Source organism: Haliotis asinina, chromosome 6 (genome assembly GCF_037392515.1).
Source record: "Haliotis asinina isolate JCU_RB_2024 chromosome 6, JCU_Hal_asi_v2, whole genome shotgun sequence".
NCBI lineage: Eukaryota > Metazoa > Mollusca > Gastropoda > Lepetellida > Haliotidae > Haliotis > Haliotis asinina.
In genome coordinates, this window is record NC_090285.1 from 3,494,959 (window position 1) to 3,516,928 (window position 21,970).

General features: G+C 41.3%; 1 protein-coding gene across 1 annotated transcript in view; it reads right to left on the reverse strand.

Annotated features, from left to right (window-relative positions):
* Nucleotides 1–687: 687 nt before the first annotated feature.
* Nucleotides 688–21,970, reverse strand: part of LOC137286609 (uncharacterized) — a 41,766-nt gene continuing 20,483 nt past the window's right edge. The window contains exons 5-20 of the mRNA XM_067818558.1: nt 20,043–20,160; nt 19,500–19,615; nt 18,941–19,142; nt 15,769–15,847; nt 15,372–15,547; nt 14,417–14,493; nt 13,657–13,799; nt 11,596–11,692; nt 10,344–10,548; nt 9,802–9,916; nt 7,373–7,520; nt 6,319–6,463; nt 5,620–5,753; nt 3,978–4,134; nt 3,700–3,846; nt 688–3,175 (exon numbers count right to left, since the gene is read on the reverse strand). Coding sequence (XP_067674659.1) covers nt 2,750–3,175; nt 3,700–3,846; nt 3,978–4,134; nt 5,620–5,753; nt 6,319–6,463; nt 7,373–7,520; nt 9,802–9,916; nt 10,344–10,548; nt 11,596–11,692; nt 13,657–13,799; nt 14,417–14,493; nt 15,372–15,547; nt 15,769–15,847; nt 18,941–19,142; nt 19,500–19,615; nt 20,043–20,160 — 2,485 coding nt within the window. The 3' untranslated portion in view covers nt 688–2,749. The remainder of the gene's footprint in view (nt 3,176–3,699; nt 3,847–3,977; nt 4,135–5,619; nt 5,754–6,318; nt 6,464–7,372; nt 7,521–9,801; nt 9,917–10,343; nt 10,549–11,595; nt 11,693–13,656; nt 13,800–14,416; nt 14,494–15,371; nt 15,548–15,768; nt 15,848–18,940; nt 19,143–19,499; nt 19,616–20,042; nt 20,161–21,970) is intronic.

The window sequence follows — 21,970 nt, forward strand, 5'->3', positions numbered from 1 at the left end:
CCTAGTTGGAGGTCGAGGCAGGGAACATTTGTGTGACCTATGACTGTCCAAACGCGAGACGGTTGAATGGATTTAACAAGACAACAGCTACTGTTTAAGGTTTTACAGGACAAAATTCCCGAGTCCCTGACACTGATCCCTCAACAAATGAAAATCCACATAAAACACAGATATTTGACCTACAGAATATATCCTTAGGGTTTTCTGATGACATGGTTACCATTAGCCAATATTTCCGCAAGTTAACGTCTTTGAATACTGACAAAAATACCATTTTCAGCGACTTTTTACTCACAGTTGACAGCATTGTATCATACTCCATATGCATCAGCCAGAAGCGGTCATATGGCAAATAGCATTCAGAATCATTAAGGTACAAACCTTTTCGAGCTAAAAGCATACTCCTATGAGTTCAATCAATTTCATTCTGATGCACTTGATGTGCACTAACCTCTACCTGCTCTACCTTTCACACACCAAATGGGTTGCTCATTGATGTACAATATCTACTTCTCTTAAATGAGTTCTCTGCACCAGTCTGACTTATCCTTGTTTGTCAGTAGGGACCAATTCTAACACAGCTCACCACATAAGACGAAGACAATGGCTGAGGACAAGAGAACCGTCATTGCGCAGAGCTACATGCCTGACATGTAACATGTTGCAATGGAATGAAGAACAGAAAGAAGTCGGAGATAGTGAGTTTTATTTTGTAAGACATTGGTATCAACGGAAATGGGCAGCAGGACAAGACTCGGTGATATTCTCACTGATCACAGATGATATACAACAGGGACTCCTCCAACAACAGAGTAACTATGAATGCTATGTTCCTACACCTGGTGTAGGGGATTACAAGTCTTTATGCATAAGTGAGTGACTGTAAAAATGACTGATAGATTACAAAGGTTATGACAATGCTGTAAGTGGTATTTATAACAATGTGGGCCCTGGCCCTGATTAGTGAGATCGGATGACCACACCTAACAAGATCTCCAATGTTAGTGAGGGAGTGAAAATGTAATGTATTTTTTCTGTTTGTAGCAGTACTCCAGTTACAGGGACACCAAGGATTGGTTCACACATGCATCCTGAATGGGAAATTGAACCTGGTACTTACAGACACAACTGGAGGACAAGAAGTATAATCTACACTTTAAATGGAATCAAACCCAGGTCTTTTAACATTTAAATGTCATCTCTCAGAACACAAAGCTCACATCTGATTGAACTTAAAACAGGGTAGTCACAGTGAAAACGTATATTGCTCATTGCTCAGCCAAATCATTATACAGCATAATGTAAAGGCAGTGAGGATTTCAATTTATGTGACACTTCTGGTATGTTTCCTGGGTATGCTTCTTGTCCTATGACCTTTGTATGACCCTTCTCTGATCTATGTGCAGAATGACGTCCACCTGAATCCCCCCTTAAATGTCATTCTAGTCATATCATGCCACCTCTATATGCTCATCTGATAAAAAATGAGATTTAACATGTTTCTTTAATTGTGTCTTATTGAAAGACATATGCAACTTCTAAAAATGCCACTCTAAGACATTTTCCTCCTTAAACTTTAGTGGGGATACAGACGGAAGCCTTCCCATATGAGCAACACCACTCTATACTTTGGAAACAATGTCTTTTAAATACTATGGCACATGTATAGCACAGTCCTAAGTCCATAGATACAACAAGTCAACTGTCAACACTTAAACATCCATGACACATCAGGCATTCAACAAATAACATATTGTCATGGCTACTGGTACAGGCAGTTGACCGATCACGCTCCATGGTCAGACAAAATTCCCCCGGGAGGAGCATGTTTGATTGTCTACTCACCACACCAACAAAACCTTCCTCTGATGTGTTCCTCATAGAAGCTGACATCCATTAATCTTTCTGCATTATGTGTATCACTTCTAAAAGCCATTCAAAGACCTTTCTGTCACAGCCCAACTCAACATGTTCTGTTTCATGTATCACTAACAAGATAAAATCCTAACTTGTCCCACTGAGATGAAAATAAATCTTGCAATGGAATGTCGAGTTTAATGAACCCTCTAAATGCTAAGCCTTTATTATGACTCTTTCGTTATTCTTATTGTCAATTATTTATTGCATATACATTATTCTAATCAGGATAGAGCAAAATATATTTCACACTGAACATGAATGAATGCAACAAAAAACAATTTTAATGACAAACTTCAAACAAGACACTGATGCCGTTATGACACCATTCTTCAGTCAACAGATGTTGATGATGTAATACGACTAGATTAAAGAGGGGATAAGATTGTAGCATGCTAAAATATGAAAACATGCACTGAGCTTACCTACATTACACTTTATGTACACTTAACAAAAAACTTTCAATCTGAACATGAATTAATTAACAAAAATGATTTAGATAATAATGTGCTCAATAGATAATATTTCTCAAAAATCCTGTATTTAATTACACAGACTTGTAGAATGTGGATGTGTCTTGACAGACCAACAGTGGACGGATTGGTAGAGGACAGAAGCTTTCCGATGATGTGGCTGAAATAACCTTAAGATGACACGCAGACATACATCACAGCTCTAGTGTGGTCCACTACCTCAGCCCTTCACACACACAGTAAACATGACAGGTCGAGGGGTGAGTGTGTGAAAATATACAAATGTATTAAAGAACTACAAAAGGCAACATTTTAAAAAGATATGTATTGAAACAATGTCATTCAGCACCGGTCCTGGGTCAGCTAGTTTGGTACTGCAATGCATATGGAACCATGGGAAGTTTGTAGACCATCATCCACGTCCCCGCCAACAAGCCATACGTAGCCACAGCCCAGATGGAATAAGTAGTCCCGACTAAATACAAGAAGCCATTCAATGGCATTGTAAAAACAACCATGTTCTCTGAGATGACTTCATTCTTCCAGAGAACTCCCCACAGCACTATATACACTGGGAATGTGCAAAGTAGAAGGAGGATTTCAGAACATCCCCACAAGACACTGACTACATCGCCCTGCCACAAACTACTTCTGTAGACGGAGGCAAAAACCAGAACTGCTATTGACGAGAGGATTGTGGGAGTTCTGTGGTTATGGTCTCGGAGACTGATAAGGAATTGGAAATCCCGATGAAGACAGAAGAATATAAGCGAGGCGCCACAGCACTGAAACATAAGGTGGAACACGGGTACAATGGAGCAAACAATAGCTGGGGAACAGGACCCATGGCAAAGAGACACTCTGAAGAAATATTACTAAAAACGTACGCATTTAATTTTCTTTATTCTATTCTTGTCAGTTGCTTGAAGCATCAATTTACCAACATATCATGAAGGAAACCCTCAGTGAGTCTGTAGCTACCCAAATAGCATGAAAAAAAACCTCAGTGGGCCCCCATTTATCGCAATATCATGAAGAAAACCCTCGGTGGGCCCCCATTTATCGCCATATCATGAAGAAAACCCTCAGTGGACCCCTACTTACCCATATATCATGAAGAAAACCCTCAGTGGGCCCCTACTTACTCATATATCATGAAGAAAACCCTCATTGGGCCCCTACTTACCCACATGTCATGAAGAAAGCCCTCAGTGGGCAACCATTTATCGCCATATCATGAAGAAAACCCTCAGTGGGCAACCATTTATCACCATATCATGAAGAAAACCCTCAGTGGGCCCCTACTTACCCACATATCATGAAGAAAACCCTCAGTGGGCCCCTGCAGACACAGCAGAAGAAAAGCAGCAATGGTGACAATGTTGCTCACAAGGGGCAGTCGTGGCTTTTCTTTGTTGTCTTTCGTGTGCGATGCCACAGGGATAAAATCTGGACCCTGCAACAGACAGCCATGACTTAGTGTGTACAGCACACATTAACACAGCATTCTTGAGTTTCCATGGCAATATGCTCATTTGAAACTTGTTAGGGAAAATCACCTTCCACAACAGATGGAATATTACTAACCTGCTTAGCAGCCAACAGCTTCATAAGAATACTCAGACACACTGCTGTACCCATCATGCCTTTCAACACAGGAAGTGAGGAGGTGGTAACCTTGGTTTGTAAGACAGCAAGGTCAAGGCCAAACACTATCACCATTGAGACAGCAGACAGAATACAACTAGAGGAGAAAAAAAAGAAAAATAAGTAATATATGCTTATCTTTCAAAAGCAGGCCCCCCTAAGTAATTGAAGGAATTACAGCAAATTTGAAGGAATTGCATCTCAAATGTAAACAAACGCAGCCCACTCGCGAAACAATTGCAGCGATATCGGTAGTTTGGCGGTAATAACAGAAACACATCAGCCCTATCGGAAGCAATGTCGGTAATACTGGAAACACGCTCGGCCATCTCTGGAGATTTTTCGGTCACGAGCGGAAACTCACGCAGCAAAACATGGCGTCGTTGGAAGAAACACCCGTCTCGGTGAGTTGTGTTTTTAGTTCCTACTATTACATTTTTCTACTTATTCATCTTTGACCACCCCTGTTGAATGCGTTTAGGTATGAGGTGTTGTCGGGACAATAGCTTATGTTTTTAGGAAAAGATTGTCACTGCAGAACAGTGTCACAAGTCATGCCCCTGGAGATTGTTTACACCTGAGCATCGAAGTCGTGCCGATGATTACGAACATCATGAGCGTGCGCCATGAAGAAGTTTATGAGCCATAATTTGTCTTTCTATGAAGTGCAATTGACAAATTTAAACACATTTTACAAAAAAATGATGTTATATCTAGTGCACATTCGTAATTCGATGTTCAGATGTAAACAACCTTCAGGGGCATGACTTGTGACACTCTTCTAGAGTGACTATCTTTTCCTAAAAACATAAGCTATTGTACCGACAACACCTCATACCTAAACGCATTCAACACGGGTGGTCAAAGATGGACAAGTATAAAAATGTAATAGTAGGAACTAAAAACACAACTCACCGAGACGGGTGTTTCTTCCAACGACGCCATGTTTTGCTGCGTGAGTTTCTGCTCGCGACCGAAAAATCTCCGAAGATGGCCGAGCGTGTTTCCAGTATTACCGACATTGCTTCCGATAGGGCTGATGTGTTTCTGTTATTACCGCCAAACTACCGATATCGCTGCAATTGTTTCGCAAGTGGGCTGCGTTTGTTTACATTTGAGATGCAATTCCATCAAATTTGCTGTAATTCCTTCAATTACTTAGGGGGGCCTGAAAAGATAAGATAAAACTGTTTGAAATATATCATACAGTGCTATTTTGGTATTAGGATTGCATAAAGTAATATTCAGCTATATCATAGAGGCCTGTAAATACATGAGTCAGACTATCAGTGACAGATTTCATCAGGTTACATCAGACATACAATAAACCAACATACACTGTCTGACCAGCTGATCCATTAGTGGCCATGACCACCATGAGCTGTGGAGACTGCACCTGGTGCAGTTAGGATAGTGGTTTTAAGTTGCTTTTTGCTATTTTTCCAGCAATATCATGACAGGACACCAAAATAGGCTTCACATGTTTTACACATGTGAGGAATAAAACCCAGGGCTTTGATGTGACAAGTGAACACTTTAACAACAAGGCTACCTCTGGAGGAGTTCTGGAGCTGACACTAACCTGCCCATGACAATGTTATCTGTCTGCTGATGAATAGTATCTGCCTTGCTGTAGAGGATGAGCACTGTGATGATGGCGGCAGACTGGACCAGGTACAGAGGGATGTGTACGGGAGATGGAAAGTCACCGTACAGCTGGCAACACACAACAGCATTCAGTCACATCTGACACAGACACTTCCCATACAGAAAACAGTATCAAGTTTGTCAGAGATTTAAACATGACAATAATTCAACCAACAAAATCATGACACTTAATGTTTATGACAAATACACTACTGTTCAAGAGGTCAGGAGACAAAATACACAGTGTGTAAATATGGCTTTATGCCTGTTTTAACAATATTCCAGCAAGACTGACCGACTGACAGAGTTTAGTTTTGCACCGCTTTTAGCAATATTCCAGCAACATCACTTCAGGGAACAACAGAAATGAACTTCCCGCATTGTCCCCTTATGGGGGTTTGAACCCAGACGCATGGCGAGCCAATACTTGAACCACTAGGCTACCCCACCACCCCTTGAGCAAGACCACACCTTGATACACTGGAATGGGCTTCACATCTTATACCCTTACAGGGAATTGAACACAGACTTTCAGTGTGATGAGTGAACCCTTTAAACATCAGGTTACCTCACTGTTTCCCCTAAACGTACAGGCAAGTGTGAGTACTGACACACTACACATAATGATTCTCACCACAAACACCATCCTGACACTGGGCGACACACCAGTGATGACAGCTATGACAACTGCTTGTCTGACAGTCACCCCACAGCTGGTTGTGAGGATCACCATGACAACAAGGATGGTAACAATCTCACTCCACTGGAATAGGGCGTACCTGTGACAGGAAGTGAATGAGGAGTTGACAGGAAGTGACACCCCCCTTGCGCAGCGATGACATAGCATAACATCACTGCCACAGGCTAATTTGCATATCACAAGACCGGACTTTTCTTTTGTTTTGTAAACAAATGCGCATATTCATAAATAAGCTGAGACTGGCACAACGGAAGCGATACGACGAGGCTTTTATAAATTGTTTTATACTGTTTTGAAAATGTTCTTCTGCAACTGCGTCAGTAGGGCTTATGACAATACATATTTATTTTTCAAACCGGCTTCATCCTTTGCTCCCCAATAGGCTTCAATGACAGCACGTCGAGCCGTATAACCCATGTAAACAAAGGATCGCTGCGCAAATCGAAATAGTGTTACACGTTTTAGGATAGTTTCTCAGTGAAACTAAACCATTTCAGCAACAATGTTTAATTTGATGTGTAGACTCATCAAAAATAAAGAAGTTAAGAAATTGTATACATAGTATTAAATGGACTGTGTAAGATGTGAGGAATCGTCACATCTTTCTGACCTGTGGCAGTGATACTATGCTGGCTCGCCGCATGGAACTCTGGATAGGAGAGTGAGGAAGTGAATGAGTTGACAGGAAGTGAATCAAGAGTTGACAGGAAGTGAATCAGGAGTTGACAGGATTAGGAGTTCACCATTCCATTTCAAATGGTATAAATGTTCTACACAGTATCAAGCAGAGACAACAAAATTGTCTCTACCATATTCAACCTATAATCTCACCCCAGATTAACTAAAGTCTTACAGAGAATCAGGTGGTACTTAGCTTTACATAGGATTCATATTCAAGACATTTGCATTTTATGTTGATAGTTATTACTCAAGTGTCTTTCTTCACAAGCTGTGTCACTATGAGTTATGTTTGTACAGACCCACTCACATGGACATTTGGAACTGAGGCTGAAGGGCCAAGATGACACCGCCCACCATGGACATAAGGAGGCCAGTCAGGTGGATCTCCGACACCACCTCGCTGTGCACCTGGGCAAACAGTAGCACCAGCAACCCGCCAACTAGCGCCCACATACCTGAAAGACATGGACAAATTGACAGATAACACCTGGGTGACACATTGACACATATGCAGACAACACCTGATTGACACATGGACACATTTACATTTAACGCACCTTGGTGACACCTATATGGATAACACATGTGTGACACCTGTGCACATGTAATGTAACACCTGAGTGGTACATGGACATATAACATCTGGGTGACACATCAACACATATACATACAACACCTGGTTGACACATTTACATGTAACACCTGTGTGACACATGTGCATGTAACACCTGGCTGGCAGACACATTACAGTTAACACCTTGGTGGCACCTGTACATATAACACCTGTGTGACACCTGGTCTCATGTCCATGTGACACCTGATTGATACATGGACAGGTAACACCTGGGTGATACATATATAAGTAACACCTGAATGATACATGGACACAATACGCTGATGACTTGTCACAAGGACAGTGAACAACATATTTATCTTACCGAAAGCTTCAATGTCAATTTTGAATTGTTTGAAGCATGGGTACCAATCTTTTTGTAGTCACTGATAGACTGAGCAGACAAGAAAAACAGATATAGAATCGTCTCCCTTCCATCAGTTTGCATATCCCAAACAATAGTAATTTCCATACATCATGCATGAATCAAGTTATTCGAGATGATAAAGAATTACTACCACAAAGTATCAGAGGAGTTCAGCATTCCCAGCAGGATACGCAGAAAGTGCTACTTACTTGAAAGCAAGGTATATTGCAAACAACAGGAGAGCGCTCATCAAATCAGAAAGTGACATTTCTTTGTGAGGTAAGGAAAATGTATATGTGTCAGTGTATGACACATAGTACAGATGACACCAGACTGATACACTTGCACCTGTGCAGATAACACTTGTGTGACACCTGAACACATGAACAGGCAACACCTCTTTGACATGTATACATAATATATGTATAGGGGGTACAAGGACACATGTGAAGATAACTGGATACATGTAGTATGTGGATCTTGGACATCGCCAGTATCTCAGTGGCACAGGACACAGGACACAGGAGATTACACCTCTATGACCTGACAACAGGGTTTCGCAGCATAGAGAATATGACAAGTCTTCTGATATGCGACGAAGCGAGCAAAGGTTGGCAACGTACTTCCCTCGCTTGGGATAGAAAAATATTTTTCATGTCAAAATAAAATATCATCACCATCAAAGGTACACTCCCATTTCCTCACTTGGTTGTGGTCTCAGATTTTCTACCTCATGTTTTATAATTACTCACGTGAAATATGTTTTATTCAACATTTTAAGTGCCACTCGTGGTATTCAGATCGTTCTTCACCTCCATTATCCATGCCAGCTTCCAGATGAACGACGATGGGCGGCAAAAACAACAAAGATAAGAAGAGATTTTTTACGCACTGGCAAATGTAAATTCTTTTTAACTTCTTTTGTGTATGGAATCCAGTGGTTTGGAGAATGAGGTTAACATCCAACACTTTGCTGAAATGTTTTGCAGTATGTGTGTTTCCAAATTCGGTGGCATATTTGTCAATCTTTGCCCTGGTTTCTGGTGAGTAATGGTTGTTTTGTCTCTTCCTCTTGACGCCTCATCGACTGATTACATGATCTTCTGAGCTTCAATAATAGCCTTGTTGACAGTTTCTGTTCATGCAGCCTTCTCAGGAGTTTCTTCTGCAGACGGGTCAGGTAAAACTACCCGTGACATCTTTGTAATCGTGACGTACTTCAGCATGATTGCCAACAGATCATTATTTCAATTCCTGTCGACTGCCTTATTTATAAGTCGAGGTAACTGGCTTATGTTTTGAGTATTTGTTGTTAGGATAACATCCTGAGATGAACTCCTCTCACTGACAGTTAGCGCTAAACGTTTGATGGCGAACTTGTTTTTATAACTCTGAACACATTATCAACTTTCACTTCCAGGTGTACCTACCTCTGTAAAGAGGGGCGCATTAATCTATTGAGGCATTTAAGGCAGTGTGTTTGTAGGCGCATTAATTTATTGACGCGTTAATTTCTTGATTTACAGTAATTGTTCAACATGGGGTTCGAGATGTGAGAGCTCAACCCACTGAAGAAATGGGTGTATACCTGTGATGGTGACGTTATTTTATTTTTACATGAAAAATATTTTTTGAACTGAAGCGAGGAAAGTGTGTTGCCAACCTTTGCTCACTTCGCTCACATGTAAGAAGACTGGTCATTTTCTCTATGCTGCACCACCCATTTGTGCTACAGTTTGTCTGTGTACTACCTTACCGATGAGGTCTGTGTAGGTAGGAATGTCCTGCCAAAGGTTGTAGCACAGGACTGTAAGGACCGGGAACGTGTTCAAGGCAAGCGACACCAACAGGAACACAAGGTTCCTGGCAGCCTGGAAAAATAACACTCAAGTACTGAACAACTCTTGACACAATACTGTCCCTTTCTCGACTCTACACTGAACCAATTGCAGTCCGTCAAGCCATCATCATATCCCTCAAACAATACTCTCAGCAAATGCATCGGGAAGTGGATGCTTTTATTACTTGTGATTAATGATATTTCACAGGGCCAGCTTTCTCAGATACCATGCTGATTTTAACATGTTTATCACATTCAGACCCAGTATATTGACTCCAAGCATCAACAAGCACAACCTGTGAAAGTCTTTAGTTTGTCATAGCTATATTCACTAGACCAGGGAAAGTATGGTGTATGTCATGCTGAACACAGACAACTGTAAACTACAAAATTATCAGACAGGAGAACAATTCTTTGCAGTAAGACAGGAACACATATCAAAATCATTCTAAAATCACCTCATTTAGTGGAACAGCTTCTCGGGGTTCGTACACGAAACTTTGTAAGATGGCGTATGTAAGCAGGAACAGTCCAGCATGGTTCATCAAGCCAAGTTTATCCTTCAGAACAAGCTCTGTCAGCAGACATGACACACCCTTGGTGATGTGGACAGATGATGAGAACAACACCGAGCCCAGCCAAACCATGTCAGCGTGATGAAGTCTGCAGAAAGATAAAACCCTGTCAGTATGTACAGAGAAACCTCCACCAGGACGAACACAGAATGTAAACACTGACCTACCGATGCACTGTCTGTCAGTCACATGGAAACGCCGACCTACTGAGGCACTGTCCGTCAGTCACATGGAAACACTGACCTACTGAGGCACTGTCTGTCAGTCACATGGAAACACAGACCTACTGATGCACCACCATCTGTCAGTCACGTGGAAACACGTCAGTTACAAATTACAACAGGTGACACTCATGACGTTGTACGCTATTCGGTAAATTGTACGAAAATTAGAAGCAGAAACCCACTCATACACAACCTTTTTCGGCTAAAAATGCACAAATCTGAAGAGATCTATGAGAATTAATTCTATCCAACATTTGATCACTAAACTAAAGCATTAAGATGTAATATTGATGCTCTGTTTATTATTGTATAACAGGCATCTGTTCAAGGAACTCAAGAACTGATATATTTAATTCTAAGAATTCCCCTAAGACCCAAATATCACTAAAGAAGATGTTAAGACCCTGGACCCAACTGAAAGAATTTAGTTACTGTCAGCCAGTTTCACCAGGAATTTACCTCAGATAATGGTGAAGATGGCAGACATATTCACAAGCACTGATACTACGCAGAGAATTTTGTGGTCCTTTGGAGAAGAATCATTCAAATCAAGAAAGGGTCATCTTAAAGCTGAGAACACAGTCAACAGCCTTTCATCAGTTTGATACTCAGTCTGAATGACTGAAGTTGCAAAAGATGAGTTCAGGAAGCATGTCACTGCATGTCACTTCCATGCAGTTGATACTGTGTCCATGTGTTAATGAGTGATACAAATAATTACCCTCCCTTTAACATCAGTATATTTAAATTAATCCATTCAATTAATAAGTTTTCTCATGACATCAGGACAGTTACTTTTCCTTTTGTAATGTGTTAAGGTGTACCTAACAGCTGCCTGATTGCATATTTTAAGACATTTTCAACATAACCTATAAAATAACACAACATTACATCTACCAGTAGAGCCTCACCTCTGTAGCATGTAGGTGGCCAACACTGTGGTCATCACACACAGGGAGACGCTGTACAGACCAGCATCATGGAGGGCAGTCTCACACACCGTCAGCACTGAAACAGGAGCAGCATCAATGTCACAACATACCTTCATTGTCACAACATACCATCACTGTCACTACATACCATCACTGTCACAACATGCCATCACAACAATCACTGTCACAACACACCATCACTGTCACAACACACCATCACTGTCACAACCTACCATCACTATCACAACACACCATAACTGTCACAACATACCATAACTGTCACAACATACCTTCATTGTCACTACATACCATCACTGTCACAACATGCCATCACAACAATAACTGTCAGAACACACCATAACTGTCACAACATACCATCACTATCACAACACACCATCACTGTCACAACACACCATCTCTGTCACAGCCTACCATCACTCTCACAACATACCATCACTGTCACAACATACCATCACTGTCACAACCTCAGTCACAACATACCATAACTGTCACAACATACCTTCATTGTCACTACATACCATCACTGTCACAACATGCCATCACAACAATAACTGTCACAACACACCATCACTGTCACAACCTACCATCACTATAACAACACACCATAACTGTCACAACATACCATAACTGTCACAACATACCTTCATTGTCACTACATACCATCACTGTCACAACATGCCATCACAACAATCACTGTCACAACACACCATCACTGTCACAGCCTACCATCACTATCACAACACACCATAACTGTCACAACACACCATAACTGTCACAACATACCTTCATTGTCACAACATACCATAACTGTCACAACATACCTTCATTGTCACTACATACCATCACTGTCACAACATACCATCACAACAATAACTGTCAGAACACACCATAACTGTCACAACATACCATCACTATCACAACATACCATCACTGTCACTACATACCATCACTGTCACAACCTCACTGTCACAACATACCATCTCTGTCACAGCATACCATCACTGTCACAACATACCATCACTGTCACGACACATCATCACAACAATAACTGTCAGAACACACCATAACTGTCACAACATACCATCACTATCACAACATACCATCACTATCACAACCTCACTGTCACAACATACCATCTCTGTCACAACATACCATTTCTGTCACAACATAGCATCACTGTCACGACATACCATCAATGTCACAACACACCATCACTGTCACAGCATACCATCACTCTCACAACATACCATCACTGTCACAACATACCATCACTGTCACAACCTCACTGTCACAACATACCATCTCTGTCACAACACACCATAACTGTCACAACATACCTTCATTGTCACTACATACCATCACTGTCACAACATACCATCACAACAATAACTGTCAGAACACACCATAACTGTCACAACATACCATCACTATCACAACACACCATCACTGTCACAACACACCATCTCTGTCACAGCCTACCATCACTCTCACAACATACCATCACTGTCACAACATACCATCACTGTCACAACCTCAGTCACAACATACCATAACTGTCACAACATACCTTCATTGTCACTACATACCATCACTGTCACAACATACCATCACAATAATAACTGTCAGAACACACCATAACTGTCACAACATACCATCACTATCACAACATACCATCACTGTCACTACATACCATCACTGTCACAACTTACCATCACAACAATCACTGTCACAACACACCATTACTGTCACAACATACCATCACTATCACAACATGCCATCACTGTCACAGCACACCATCTTTGTCACAGCATACCATCACTCTCACAACATACCATCACTGTCACAACATACCATCACTATCACAACCTCACTGTCACAACATACCATCTCTGTCACAACATACCATTTCTGTCACAACATAGCATCACTGTCACGACATACCATCAATGTCACAACATAGCATCACTGTCACAACATACCATCACTGTCACAACATACCATCACAGGTAGAATACTTACACACTGACTGAAGACATAGCAGGAAGCCGAACAACTCCTTGTTGCCATGGGAACCAATGTACATACACAGAAGGCACACAGCGAAGTTGCCAGACAGGACGACGTAGAAGAGGTTGAGGTGCACACTGTGCAGGAGATAGAAACTGGACAGGTCAAGGTCAAACATGACGTGACTGACTGCAGCCAGCAGATGACCAATATCATAAACATGGCAGATACATCTGGATGAACTATATACTGCAGTTAGTTCCATACCCAGAGCATGAATTATAGGATTATTACAAAGGTTACACATTAGGCTAAATATGCTTGACAGCACAGAGAATCTGAACAGAGCATATTCTGATATGTAGTATATCAACATTAGTCAAAACAAATCTAGAACATATCTGAACACTGGAGTTCACAAACAATTCTATTACATCTCTATTTGTTACCATGACAACCCGTGGTTAGTTGTGGCTCCTGTTTGTTGAGAATCTATTTTGGATGACTTTGGATCTTCAATAATAACCAGAGTGTTGTGTGATCAAATCACAGACAACCAAACTCTTCATATTGTGAAGCTATTTCATTCTGACCTCCTGATTACTGAGCACAATGTCATGCTGTGCACAACATCATGATATAATTATTATGTACCTCCAAGAACATACAGCTTGACCTCACCCAACAATATCTCATGTGGTAGACAGTTTGAAATCATAGTAATTACTTCCTGTGGTAGGAATCATAAGGATGAACTCTGTGAGAAGGATACGTGAGATGCCAAGGCAATACTACCATCCAGAAGCCCAGCAGGGCAGCCAGACAGGCCAACAGCACTACAGCCGGGATCTGAAACACACACATTACCTACATCAGCTGCCACAGTGGAACAAGGGCCTAAATGGATGTACATACAAAAGGAATATTGGAAAATCAGCAATAATTCACTCCGTCTTTCACATATTTCTTCCCTCCCCTCTCACATATTCACTCACTCATCATGCTCATTCCCCCCTCACCAACCCGTGAAGGTCCTGGGGTAGAATAGGCCTTCAGCAACCCATGCTTGGAATAAAAGGCAACTCAGCTTGTTGTAAGAGGCGACTAACGGGATCGGGTGGTCAGACTCGCTGACTTGGTTGACACGTCATCAGTTCCAAATTGCCCAGATCGATGCTCATGTTGTTGATCACTGGATTGTCTGGTCCGACTCGATTATTTACAGACCACTGCCATGTAGCTGGAATATTGCTGAGTGCGGCGTAAAACTAAACTCACTCCCTCACTCCTCCCTCACCATCACTCAGCCATCATTTACACATCCAAATGTCCCTCATTTGCCCATCAAATTAGTCACTCCTAAGGCTTCTCACTCACATGTGGTCATCTGTTCATCCCAACCCTTTACTCTACAAATAAGTCATCTTTCTTTCAATTTTTACATCATTTCTTCACTCATTCATCATTCAATCCCACCCTGAACCCTTTGAGTCTGTTAATCACTGATTTCACACTTCTCCATTCATTCTCTCACCCACCCCCTCACTCACTCACTCATCCACCTACCCACCCACTCACTCACCCACCCACTCACCCACTCACTCACTCACCTACTCACTCACTCACCCACTCACTCATTCATCCACCCACTCACTCACTCACTCATTCACCCACTCACTCAGTCAGTCAATCATCCATTCATTCACTCACTCATTTACAATGCTCACCCAGTATTTCTTGATTCCCAGAAGAAAGCCTAACACAGCGAATGTGACAATGGCGATGGGCAGCCATGGCAGGAAGTGGGACGAGAGTTGATACTGCTGCAGTACAGGGTAACACAGCACTGTCGCCAGCATCCCACACACCCATCGGCCCCGGGTCACGATAGTATACGGGTAACCTGAGTCAAGAAATCTGTTTTAAAGCTGCAGTGGTTACATTTTTCAGGAAGCAGAGTGTGGATGACAATAGATGTCACAGTACAGAGAAAAAAGCTCCTATAGTTATAATCATCACTGTTCCTTTTGCTCAAGAAACAAGCTGGAAGCAATTAATTAATACTAATTCAAAATGTGAAAAACCAGGCAGTAAGTAATTTTGGACAGGTGTGTTACCTCTTACCTGCATACTCAAACAGCTGCCGGAGACTAAGCAGGGTGGCCAGAAACAGACTCAAGGACACCACCAGCCCCAGCTCCAACTGCCAGCAGCATAATGCAAACAATTAAATAAAGTCCTGGGAGGGATTATCTTTTATAACTACTTGTTGAAGACTAGTGGAAACTAGAGTTTGAGCTAGTCCTGCTTAGACAAGATGAAGTGAATTTACCGTATTTATCTACTTGCCATCAAAAGTTTCGACACACTACTGTAAATGTAGCCACTTACTCCAGTCACATGTTCTACACTAGATTTTGTAAAATATTCCTTACAGTTTAAAAGCTATGTTTACATATGAACTGATGCACTGTAAGACAAATTGGAAACACTGAAAAGATTATTGTCTTGAGTTCAGTAATTGATGAGTTCAGTAATTGATAGAAATCCATGAAAATTGTCAATTCTCAACAAAACTTTACATCAAAACACAGCTGTTCACATGCACGATATTTGCACAGACGTTTCAGCAATTTGATGCATGGTCTTTGTGCAATTCATCTGTGTAAGCTTTGCATTTGGTTCCACCATCCATATCAGTGGAGACATCGATCTTCATTATAACCATATATACTGTACCACAAAAGAAACATCACCCTACCAAAAATGTTGCCAGATATGCTTAATCTTAATTTCAGTTATTTGTTCACTTTTAATATGTTAGCTAGACCTGGTTTGTTGCCAGTGTTCAAGAAAATGTGGTTCCAGATTCTTTATTTGATACAAAAAACATGTCGTCAAAAGGCAGTTACTAAAGTAATGATTGGACGAGATGTTTTTTTTATGCTTATTTCATGAAAATGCATCCCAAGGTGTAATCCCTGTAAGAAGAGCCACCAAACATGCACCTGATCATTCACTGTGCAAAGGTAGCGACATGCCACAATTGTGAAGAGAACAAAATGACCTAGCTTGAAAAAGACTAAATGCTGGCCAGACGGCAAGACATGTTGCAAATCATTTTTCTGTTCATGTTCTAACAATGTACCACCTGCCACAATGCGTACAAGCCACTGGAAGCACAGCCGACCATCCTCACAGTGGGAGACCACCTGTGACAACGTTGAGGCAAAATCGGCAGATTGTACGTCATCACATGCAAAATCATTTCCCTGGGGCTATAGAAAGTGCACTGACAACTGTTGGTAATCACCAGGGACCAATCAGCGCTGGCAAACTGTGGAGACGTTTGAGGCAGAGAAACGTCAGATGTCATAGGCCATAACAGGGTCTGATCGTCACTGTTCAACTTCATTGTGCTCATCTCCAGTGGGCCACACATCATCAATAATGGCATCACCAGGAGTAGCGAACTGTCGACTTCTCCGACAATACTGATATTGCATCTCGACGGCTGATGGCAGAGTAAGAGTGTGGCAACAATGCAGGTAACATTTTGGAGATGATTGTGTCCTGGAAAGAGACTCAATGAGGGCCAAGCATCATGGCATGGGGTGCTTTTGCTCTGAATCACAACCTAGGCCCTATGGTGTTACAGAATACTGGTACAGGTAGATGAAATGGTGTAACATCTGCTCGCAACATCCATCAAGTGCTGAGACCGTTCGTCATGACACATTTTGGTCGTCATGTTAAACCAAGTCTTCCAGCAGGACAATGCACGTGCCAATACTGCAACAGCAACTAGAGACTTTCTCTGACAACATGGCATACAAACTCCTCAAAGGCCTGCCCTCTGTCCAGACTTAAACCTGATAGAACACTTAGGGGATGAGATTTAGAAAAGGCTCAAAGATGTGCAACCAAGGCCGACAACTGCAGCTGAACTATCTCAGTCTGTGTGCAAGTTCCTATGGTCATCATCAACTGTCATCCACTCCATGTACAGACGATGCAATGCCGTTGTCAGTGACCAAGGTGGCCATACACCTGGCGCTACTGTGCCATCTGTCGTCATTTTGCCTTGTAATTGTCTGAAATTTGTCTTGAAGTGTTGATGATCAAACATGCCAATTTGGAAATTCAAGTGACATGATATATATATATATATATATATATAGTGAGTGTTTTAAGTGAGTCTAAACTTTTGATGGGAAAATATTTTCGTTTGGTTTTATTCAGTTTTATTAACTTTTAGTGGAATATAGACAGTAAGGTCAGGATCAGAATTACTGCCCTCAAGTGCTTAAAATCTATGAGCCTAACATTATTTGCGACTGAGCAAGTAGTAGCCTCAGGATAGCTGACAAGTGTGACTTTTAATGCTGAGTACTTTGATAAAACTGAGGTCAGTGATATAAATTATTCAGGTAACTCACCCTTAGTATTTTTACCTTCAAGTGACATGATAAACACATACATTTGTCCTTACTGAGAAAAACAAGCATTCAAATTCCCTAGTAAGTAAAGAAATAATTGTGTGGTTTGTAACTACTGGTAAATATGATACCTTTGAAGACAATGACTCACCAAAGATCTCTGGCTGAAGATGCTATCAATCGATGATGAAGTTATACAGAGGAGGACTCACCAAAGACCTCTGGCTGAAGATGCTATCAATCGATGATGAATGACTCACCAAAGATCTCTGGCTGAAGATGCTATCAATCGATGATGTAGTTATACAGAGGAGGACTCACCAAAGATCTCTGGCTGAAGATGCTATCAATCGATGATGAAGTTATACAGAGGAGGACTCACCAAAGATCTCTGGCTGAAGATGCTATCAATCGATGATGAAGTTATACAGAGGAGGACTCACCAAAGATCTCTGGCTGAAGATGCTATCAATCGATGATGAATGACTCACCAAAGATCTCTGGCTGAAGATGCTATCAATCATTGATGTAGTTATACAGAGGAGGACTCACCAAAGATCTCTGGCTGAAGATGCTATCAATCGATGATGAAGTTATACAGAGGAGGACTCACCAAAGATCTCTGGCTGAAGATGCTATCAATCGATGATGAAGTTATACAGAGGAGGACTCACCAAAGATCTCTGGCTCAAGATGCTATCAATCGATGATGAAGTTATACAGAGGAGGACTCACCAAAGATCTCTGGCTGAAGATGCTATCAATCGATGATGAAGTTATACAGAGGAGGACTCACCAAAGACCTCTGGCTGAAGATGCTATCAATCGATGATGAAGTTATACAGAGGAGGACTCACCAAAGATCTCTGGCTGAAGATGCTATCCATGGATGATGAAGTTATACACAGAATCACATGAAGCATGGAGGGCAGGAAGCAAAAGGACAGGGCCATGACCAACACAATGGGCTGCTGGAGGACATTGAGATCCTCCTCCACAGTCGCCTTCAGTCGGAAGGAAGACACAGCCGGAGTCAAGAAGACTTGGAGCAGCACAAACCTGAAAGACAAACATACAATTGTAACCTCATCATTTGATGAACAATATATCATACAGTTCTATAAACACTTCACTGTGACTGTACATAGAGAATACTGATATGAGAAAAAGAAAACTGTCTGAAAGTTGAATAAGGTCACTAAGGACTTTGGATGCCAAATGCAGTCTCTGACATAAAAACCTGTGTTTCATCGGGTATCAAAAGTTAACATGATCTTGTAATGATGGAGGCATATTCTGTTACACCAAGGATGAGACGAGGAGACATGGAGTAAAAGAAAAGCATCACACAATCTTCCACCATGACTGCCAGGTAAAGTGGGTGTACAGGAAAGTTGAAGGAAATTCCCAACTTACGCGGTTGCCATGATGATGAGCGGCGCCATGGAGATGGGTGTGATGGTGGTGAGGGTCCATGTGATGAGGACGCTGCACACGGCTGGATACGCTGAGAACAGCAGCTGCTCTATCATCTGCAACACAGGACAACATGAATGAACACTGTTGTATCCCACTGTTTTCCTACTGAGACCCAGAAGCAGGCGATGAAAGGCTGTCATGTAACAAGTCATGAATTCAGTTGTCTACCAGCACATGTTGTCACATCTTTTCTCACATGAGAACTACTATGATTCCGTTGTATTTCCATTCACTTTGTTACTTATTGTATTTAAACAGTTCATAAGTATGTTGAAACAATCCTTTAAGTGACCAGTTGAAAACATTTTTTCCTTGCTCCATCGCTGAAACGACAGCGTAGTCTTCTAACCACTACCTAACACTGACCCTCTATTGTTAAAATATGGGACAAAGGATGTCACATTCTCTAACTATGCACATTATTATCACAGTTCAACCAAAATTTATTTGTGAGTGCTTGCAAGAATATCGTTTCCCTACCTGTGCAAGAACTGGCTCTTCAGTCCGGAAGGCAGGAAACAGAAGGATGATCCAGCCTCCCGTCAGTATGACATAAGCATTGATAGCACCAATCAGGAAGACATTCCACAAAGATAACCTGAAAGCACACAACAGGTCCATCCCTGTACATATAACCCTTTAAAGTGAAAACTCATCAGCCTTTTGATTGCTGGAAGACAGACAATGAGAGTTCTTCTGCCTCAGTCTAAGTACACCTAGACTCAGTATTATTTGATACACAGCTATACTGAGTCTAACAAACCTAGCAGAACCCCATTGTGCACAATGGAGCCCTCCGTATGTATCATTCGGAAGCAGTCGTGCGGAAATAGCATTTTGAATTATTCGAGTCGAAGCATTTTCAAGGTATAAGTTCAAACAGTATATGCAACTGTTAACTTCTGCGATTTGGTATTCTGTGTTCTGATTGGTCAACATTCAAAAGGTTACCTGAAGCGACCTTCTACTTGCGTTTATTAGAATCAGCATAGCAGCATAGTGAATAATAATGAGCTCAAGTTACTGTTACCTTCTCACCACTGGTTTAGTCAGTAACATTACAGCATGGTGAGGTCAGGTCTTGAGCAGGAGAGCTATAACTACAAATATTTAATTGGGATATTTAAAATTGATAACTTAGGATCCATTTGATAAATATTTAAGGAAAATGTGAAATCAAGTTGGGAAGGGTCAACATACTTGTAAAGTACCAAGTAACTGACTTCAAATTGTTTCACTTCCCATGCAGAACAACAATTTCTGAGAGTTGTTAGGCTTGATTAACTGTTGCGACTCTACAAGATTATAAGGTGACTTTACACAATGAGGTAGATGGACATTTGTGACATAGATGGTCAGTTGCCAAGGGAACAGCATGACATCTGAAATGGTTCGATTAAGTACCATTTGACATCTACCATTTGGAACAATTACTTAGATGTACCTATACTGGGTTGACGGTTGGCTGAAGGTCCACTAACCAAGTCATTGCATAAACTGAAGAACCTATCTAATGGAGTACCAAAAGGGACCAATGGAAATAACTTGTTATTCAGATGGTATATAGGTCATTGTGTATGACAAAGGACATCATTCAAAGGGAGGAGCCAAACTTGTCATGGGTTCTATTTTGTCCTGTAAGTTGACGGAGATTCTGGGCCCAACCGTTGACAAGAGACACTGTCTCTGTAGGATGAGAGACTGGCTCAGATGAACTCATAGAAACAGAAGTTATCTCAGTAACCAAGAGGTTTTTCCATGAAATTTGTGTATCTGTGTTGTACTAGGAAAACTAGATAAATATCTGAGGACCTTTGTGTGAAAAATCCTTCTACAACAAATGGTCTTGAACACCGTATTGGACTCATCCTTGAATATCTATACCAGATACATCATCCCCAGACCAAGCATGGAAGAAGGATTGATAGCCTAGGGAGAAGGGTATAACAGCCTGATACCCTCAGGTAACAGAGCCAATGGTCTGTGGGGTGAGATATGACCAATCCGTAAGACCCAGGTGTTGTATGTAAGACACCATAGCAGCCACGGAACAGAGGAATCATCAGAGGAGTATCTGTCCATCATGGGGCACAGCTTGGTTCATGCCATCAATCAATGATTCACAAATTTTTAACTGATGATACAATGTGACATGTATACGCTTACATCCATTATGTAACTTCTGAATAAAATTGATATTTTATACTTATCCTGACTCATGCTTATTTGCTTATGTCCTCCCTCTATACGAAGATAGTAGAACACTTGAAATCCCTTGAAGTTCCCTGCTTTGGAAGCGGACATACAATCACCCTGAACCACAGGAAACCTCTCTGTTTCCCATCACATCGGTCACACAATAAGTATAAAATATCAATTTTATTCAGAAAATTACATTGTTTTCCTTA